An 8,111-nucleotide genomic window follows, 5' to 3' on the forward strand; every position below is an offset into this window, starting at 1 on the left:
GATATTTAAATATGATTTAATAATGAAATAATTGAATGTGAATGATTATTATTATTTTTTATTTTATTAGATGATAATATTAAAAAAGTACTTATATATGTAGGTAGTCATTTTTATAAGTTTAGAATTGTAAAATTGATTTAATGATAAAATAATGAAATACAGAAGTTAATTTAAAAGATAAGTTAGTTTGTATGGGAGAGTTTAAATTTAGAGGAAATGGAATGAAGAAATATCCTTTTTGTTGTTAATGGAAGAAGAAATTATGCAACTAATATTATCTACCTAATTGAATAGATCGATTCAACATAATTGATTACAAACTATGCCATTGATTATGTAGTAAATCAATTCCTAAATATATAAGCGTTGATGAAGGAAAACGCTTTCCTAAATTAGTATAGGAGGGTAATTATGTAATACAACAAATTAGTTAATAATTGTAATTTTATTTTGCATGTAATATCTAAAATGTCCAACTTTGTACATACAATTTTTGTTAATTTATCACTGCCTGTATTATTTTAATACTGCACATTAGACGCGAGATGAGCTTACCCAGAGAAAGTAGCACAATTCAGTAAATTTATGGGAAAAATCCAAATAGTGCAAACTTTATTAGGAGTATTATATTGAGACAATATACTTTAATAAACTTTGCTGAAAGACGTCTCCGACCTACCACATGATAGCAAGTCAAACCAAACCTCATCTATCTTCAAAATTGAGATCTCTTGATGCATCCGTCTAATGGCGGTAACTTCAGCGAGATTCCTTGCGAGAAACGTGTCACAGCTACTAGAATTTCATTCGGAACTCATCAAGGGAGCAGAAAATGAGCTTCGTTGGCTGATAATGGATCTAGATTTGCTGACGGCTGTAGCTGCGGCGATGAATTCTAGCAATGATGAGACCCCGTTAGATAAAAGTGTCAAGAAGCTTATTTACGAGTTAGAAGACGCCATCGACTCTTTCTTGACCGATGCGGTTGCCAGCGGGAGCTTGAATTTATTGCCCCAACATCAAAATGGCGTCCATATCATAGCGGAAAAGAGCAAGGAGCTCAGATTGGGCAATCTCATGGACCTAGCAGATGCCTACATGTCTAGGCCACGTATCATGGACCAGCGACAGACTATAGTCCAAACGGTAAATCATACTATCATCAAATCGAATTTCAACTATGGAGTATTATTTTTAAGGATTTCACCCATTTCGCTGGGAATGCCTGTTTTCTTGTTATTAGAATGAAGTTTATGCATATCTTTTAGCGGAATACTACTCTGATTTGGTGGAATTCTGCGGAAATAATTGAATAATAGGGGAGCTTCAGTTCAGGGCCTCAATCCGATTTTTTTTAACAATTTCATTCTTCTGTTCTGAATTACTTTAAGTAGCAGAGATTTGTTTAGTTTAAATCTATGTATATATAAAGTTATATTCTTGATCAGTTTTCCTTTTCCCTTCCATGGTCGTACTATGTTTATGTAGCCTATTATTCTAATTTCTTCAACATGGGCTAAATATTAAGTATCACTGTATTTACACAGTTACGACCAGTCATGGGTGATGAAGTACTTATAGCTCTGGAAGATGAGGAAGACACCATGATTGGCTATCTTACAAAATCAAAAGAGAAGCTTGATGTTATCTCCATCATTGGTATGCGTGGGTTAGGGAAGACAACATTGGCTCGGAGGATTTACGAGAATGAGAGAATTGCTTATGAATACCCAATTCGCATCTGGATTCATGTTTCTCCACATTCAAACTATAGGGATGTGTATCTCAATATTTTGAAAACGTTTTCTAGCATAGACATGTCCGGCACAAGGGAACAAGAGTTAATCAACATCGTTCGGGCATGTTTGGAGAAAGAAAAGTTCTTGTTATTCTTGGATGATGTGTGTAGTTATGATGATTGGAAACACATAGAAAGTATATTGCCTTATAATAATGGAAGGAGTAAAGTCTTGATAACTAGTTGTGACAACTATGTTGGCGCTGGTTGTGTTGGAAATCCTGCCCACAAGATGCGTTTCCTAACTTCAGATGAAAGTTGGAAGCTTCTGCAATTAGAGGTGTTTGGAAATATGGAAGATTGCCCTCCAGAGTTGGAGGGAATTGGGCAACAAATAGCAGACAAGTGTGGTGGGCTGCCTCTGCAGATAGTGGTAGTTGGAGGAGTTCTTGCTGGTCAAATAATGGAACCACGTGGTGTAGGTGCAATCAAATTGGAATGGCAGAAAGTGTTTGCAAATGAGAAGTTGTTTTTGCATAACAAAAGGAGCATATCTGATGTGGCAAAACTGATTTATAGTGGATTGCCTGATGACTTGAAGGAATGTTTTCTATACATGGGGGTGTTTCCTAAAGGTCATGAGATATCCGCCTGGAAATTGACCCGTTTGTGGATTGCAGAAGGATTTGTACGAGCTAAGGGAAATCAGAGCTTGGAGGAATCTGCTAACCAGAATTTGTACGATCTTATCAGCAGGAATCTAGTGATGGTTGATAAGACAAATTCTATTGGTGAGGTTAAAACATGTCGTGTTCATGACATGATACATGCGTTCTGTATGGACAAAGCTCTAGAACAAAATTTGTTCCAAGTGATCGAAGGGGCACAGAAAAGTAAGATGAAAGAGGGTCGTCGTCTTTGTGTCCATTCAAATGTTGGGGATTTACTCTCGGAAGTACCAAATGTACCATCAGTCCGTTCCTTTTTATTCGACAAAGAGTTTGCCGACTTAGATCCAAATTACATATCAATTATCCTTGATGCCTGCAACTTGCTCAGAGTTTTGGATTCCAAATCTATTAGACTTGATGCATTTCCTTCAAGGATCACGCAACTAGCGCATTTGAGGTACATCACTTTGTCCGTTGATGGTCTCCAAAATCTCCCACAATTCCTTTCTGAGCAGTGGAATTTGCAAACTCTTGTAGTTGACACGACATCACATACAATTAAAGTGGAAGCAAATATATGGAGGCTGAGACATGTCAAAACAAATGCGGCCATCATCCTCTCCCCAGTAGGGAAAAGTAAAGCTAGTGAGAATCTTCAAACACTAACTACACTGTCACCAGAATCTTTCACGGAAGATGTGTCTAAAGCAGCTCACTGTCTGAAGACATTAAGGGTTCAAGGAAAACTACTACCTATGTTTGAAAACAGATTCTTGGAAAACTTGGTATGCCTTGAAAAGTTGAAGCTGGTGAATAATGACTTTCTGGAAATGCAATATAAAAATCCGTTGCAAGGCCTTCCTGAGCCCGACTGTTTCCCACCATGTCTCAAGTGGCTGACTTTATCCAATACATACCTAAAATGGAGCCATTTGTCTACTTTGGCAAGGATTAAAACCCTGGAGGTTCTCAAGTTGAAAGACAACGCATGCACTGGAATGTACTGGAATGTCGAGGAGGATGGCTTTCCTTGTCTCCAGTTCTTGCTCATTGCAACAACAGATTTAGTTATTTGGGAGGCCACAGCTGATTCTCTTCCTAAACTAAGGCGTCTTGTGCTTAAGAACTGTAGAAAGCTCAATGAATTTCCAGGGACCCTAAAGAGCCTCGAAATATTGGAAGTAGGTCGTGTTAATATATCTGTTGTTACCTACGCTAGGAACATTGCAGAAGAAAAGGCTAGTTCGAAGATCCCATTCAAGCTCTCTGTAACTCCTGGATGATACAAAAGCTCAATCAGGTATCTTGCAAATTTAATTACCTTTACAGTTTCGTGACTGAATCCTGGATGAGTAGTGTGGAACAATCAAATCAATAACTGCTGCATATTTAAATTTTTCGAGACTTGATAATTAGTTGTTTGCGTTTGTCTTAGTTTATAAGTTGTATTGTGTGTGTTTACATCAATGAACTGGTGTGTGTATTGTCTTACTATGTATGTACATCAATTAATATTATTAATTCGGTACATCTAAGATTTGCGAATATGACATTAAGGAAGAAAAGTGTTTCACAATGCAATGACTTGGTGTAGAAACGTAAAATTAAGTAGAAAATAAAATTAAAAGGATTATTTAGAATAATGATTTGATTACGGAATACATACAATGCTTAGTAATCCACACATGTAAAAAATAATTGGCTCGCCAGTTACCGAGCGCTAATGTTGTTCGGTCAATTGGATGAGTGGATGACTATTTTACCAGTAATTTAATTTCCCGAGAGTATAAGTGCTCGACAATTGTTTTCGATAAAAACTTCCTGAGGATATATTTACACGGTAAATATGAAATAAATAATCTCATAATTACCGAGCACTGTTTTTGTTCAGCGTGGTTTTTAAAAATTCGAGTAATACTTTGAATAATTATTTATTCGATAGGTTTAATTAATTAAATAACCTATTTCATATTCCAAGGAAGGTTTAGTTCTCGGAAAACAGTGACAAACTTGTTGAACATCCATGTAATACTCCGTAAAGTATAATATTCCCTCCGTTCCTAAAATATGTGGGCATATGATATGACATCAGAATTAAGATAAAGTTGATAAAGTAAAAAAGAGGAGAAAAATGATAGTTAAAGTAGTGTTAATGGATAGTGAAACCCACATTTTTATAGGGATAATAAATTGAGATAATTTCTATAAATGAAAATGCCAATATTTTTATAGGAGGGACGGAAATAAAAAGTGCACATATATTCATATAACTGATGGAGTAATAAACAAATCATCCAAAATATCGATGAACTAATAGTAAACTAATTTTTTTTTTTTAACTTTTCAAGGAGACATTTTCTAGTTTCATTAAGTTTGTCTATTTATCTTTATAGTACTACAGTAGTACTTAAGTTTCTTCAAGTTTGTCTACTTGGATTTATTTTATGGAGTATTAATTTTTCTAGGGAGTGTTCACTTTTTTAATATTTCATATTCACGGATTTGGGCCCATCAAAATTTGGGTATTTGTTTAAGAAAGATAACTTATATTACTAAGAGCATTCACAATGGGTGCAATGGGTGCCTGACAAATATGAATTTTGCATATTTTTAAGGATTAGATTTGACTCGTTTTAAACGTCAATCATGCAAATTATGTTCTTAAATTGTATATGTTATACATTTGGTATTTTTGATGTGTTTGTTGATAAATGATAGAAAAAGACAGAAAAATGTGCAAAAAGGCTAGGTGCAGCAGCCTCAGTTTAAGCAATGTTTCCCAGAAGTTTTGGATTCCAATCAGTGATTAATACATAGCATTCTCTTCCTCTTCTAAAGATCTTCGCGTGGATACCTTGAACGTCTCAATCGGACTTCTGTGAAGAAAGTTATGACCATTCTACGAACATTGCGCAGTGCAGTCAAAGCTGACGAAAAATTAATAGGAAGAAAATAAATTGTTGCCCAAATCTTTATCATTTCTTGTAAGGCACGAAAATTATAAAAACTAAACATTTTTCCAGCCTATAAATATCTCCTTGACCTAATTCATAATCCTCTCAGAGCCTCCGATCCTTCTTCATCTACACCTTCTTCTATCCCACATCTCAGGGCCTCCAATCCTTCTCCACATCTTCTTCAATTCCATATTCCACATATAATTCATCCATCTTCCATTGGAGTAGAGCTCTGCAAATCCAGGCAAGAGAAAACTTAAGATTGAAGTTCCACATTCAATTCACCCATCTTTTATTGAAGTGGAGCTCTGCAGATCTAGGCAAGAGAAGACTTAAGATTGAAGATTCAACCTTGGGTTTTATCAATTTTTTCCATGTCTAGAACTTCTATATTTTTACTACTTGTCTATGAGTAGTTAAACATTATTTGTAGATTTTTTGATGAAAACTATTATGAACATGTTTTGATTTATTGAATTGAACCTTTTTCCTAGCTCTTGTGATTGTTTTGCTTGTTCCTGTGCTTTTATCGTTCTTTTGTCTGGCCAACTTTAGAACTATGTCCGTTAAACTAGATTTATCGAAAGATAGCTAGTTTTATGTGGTAAAAGGAACGAGTACAACACATAGGTTTATTTGCACTCGAGAGAGAAGACCCTTTGTGAGGGCTTGAGTCTTAAGAACTTAAGGAGATAGTATCTAATCTATTGGAAGGAGACTTTGATAGTTAGAGTCTAATATACTTGATAGGTGCACTCGAGAGAGGGCTTATCCTAGAATTGCGACTTTCCTAATAATCCCAGAGACACATAAAGGTAAAGGTTCTGTGAGATTAATCATCATTAGGTCTTAGTAGTTGGAACCTAAAACTCTACATTTTTTAGCCTGCTTTGTATATGATGCTTAGTATATGATAGTCAGTTGCAATCTCATTCCATGTGTTCGATATCACGGTACTGACCTTTAGCTATACTAGATCTACCCTGTAAAATTGCAGGTATTTTTAGTGCTAATAAAAAGTGCATCAAGTTTTCGGCGCTGTTGTCGGGGAATATTGTTGCTTTAAGCTGATATTGTAGAACGGTTGATAATACTAATTTAGGATGTAATATTTTGTACAATTTAATTTTTTTATCTGTTTTGCAAGGTTTGCTATTTGAGGAGAGCATGAATCACAACAATAGATTATTCTACGCCCCGGTGCAAGATACAATCATCTGCTACAACACTTGATATGCTCCGTAGAGCGTGGGTGAGATATAAAGTTCAATGATGATAGCTCTCTGGTTTTTGTTTATTTTTTTTAATGTTTCTAGTTTAGTTTTTTTTCCTCGAGCTGAAGTTTTATTTAGTAGAGCTTAAGCTTAATTCTTTTTTTTCCTCTTTGTTTTAATGTTTGTTTTTTTTTAAATTCATTTTTTTTATAAAAAATTTATTATTATTTTTTTCTTTTCTTTTAGTTTTTTTTTTTAAATTGTAAAAAAAAAAAACCTCCTTCCCCTCTTTATGTTTTATTTTCTCCACATAAGTCACACACACTCTTCAAATTCACGTTACTTAATTATTCTTGTGCTCAACTGTCAATCAACACAAGGTATGTTCTTATTGTAATTTCTGAGCTTTGAACTTGAATTCTTCCATTGAATGACTTTGTTGTTAATATGTATTGGTAGTTTGGATTAGAGTTTGATGAGGAATGATGAATTTGTGTGTTTTGGATCTTTGGAATTAATTATTGTTGGGTGTGATGATTGAGTATAATTGACCTTTATGGGCGAAAATTGAATATCACTTTAGCTTGATTGTTGATACATATAGTTCATGTTCATAGCATTGTGAGACTATTTTATCTTGCATGAATTGTGTACATTTTTAGAGCTTAAATTGTTTTGCTTGTTCTTGTGCTTTTATTGTTCTTTTGTCTGACCAACTTTAGACCTATGTTCGTTTAACTAGATTAATCGAGAGATAGCTAGTTTTACGTGGTAAAAGGAACAAGTACAACACATAGGTTTATCTGCACTAGAAAGAATGGACTCTTTGTGAGGACTTGAGTCTTAGGAACTTAAGGAGTTAGAATCTAATCTATTGGAAGGAGACTTTAATAGTTAGAGTCTAATCTCCTAGATAGGTGCACTCGAGAGAGGGCGTATCCTAGAATCGCGACTTTCCTAATTGTTAACACATCAAGATCTAAACACTCTAATTATCTCACACAACTCACAGTATGAATAATCTCACACACACAGAAAAACACACACTAATCTTGAAGAAGAACGAGAGAGAGTTTCTTGGAGAAAAGGGATTCTCTTATTGATTAATTCTGACTCTAAAAGATACAATAACCAAGCTACTTAAAGCTGGCATAAAAGTGGTAATTGCCACTAAAAAACTGAAAACAAGAAACAAGAAACAAGAGCCTCAACGGCTACTTTATAACAACCTAACTAACTCCAACGGCTAGTTCCTAATCTTGATTTCTGCTTCCATTCTTTAACTCTTCTAGAACTAGGATCTGAATGTGCACTCATTCTCACAATTCTCCACCTTAGTACACATCTCAGACCTTACAACAAACTTTTATCAGTTCCTTGCAATGATCAAACTTGTCCATTCCTAGGGACTTGGTGAGCATATCAGCTGGATTGTGCAAGGTGTCAATCTTGATCACCTTCACTCTTCCCTTCTCTACTTCATCTCTAATAAAATGTAGTCTCACATCTATGTGTTTGCTTCTTTCAT

General features: G+C 34.9%; 1 protein-coding gene across 2 annotated transcripts; it reads left to right on the forward strand.

The window, feature by feature from the left end:
* Positions 1-650: 650 nt before the first annotated feature.
* Positions 651-3,903, forward strand: LOC148927308 (putative disease resistance RPP13-like protein 3). Of its 2 annotated transcripts, XM_089057277.1 has the most exons (3): positions 651-1,149; positions 1,551-2,869; positions 2,950-3,089. In XM_089057277.1, the coding sequence occupies exons 1-3, from the start codon at positions 751-753 to the stop codon at positions 2,951-2,953; spliced, it is 1,722 nt and encodes a 573-aa protein (XP_088913403.1). In that variant the 5' UTR covers positions 651-750; the 3' UTR covers positions 2,954-3,089. The 2 variants fall into 2 exon arrangements, with proteins under 2 accessions (XP_088913403.1, XP_088913402.1); XM_089057276.1 differs by having other exon boundaries at positions 652-1,149; positions 1,551-3,903.
* The last annotated feature ends 4,208 nt before the right edge of the window (positions 3,904-8,111 follow it).

This window comes from Salvia hispanica, chromosome 4, assembly GCF_029641045.1.
Source record: "Salvia hispanica isolate PSC_SH4W2 chromosome 4, Shi_PSC_v1, whole genome shotgun sequence".
In the NCBI taxonomy this organism is placed as follows: Eukaryota; Viridiplantae; Streptophyta; class Magnoliopsida; order Lamiales; family Lamiaceae; genus Salvia; species Salvia hispanica.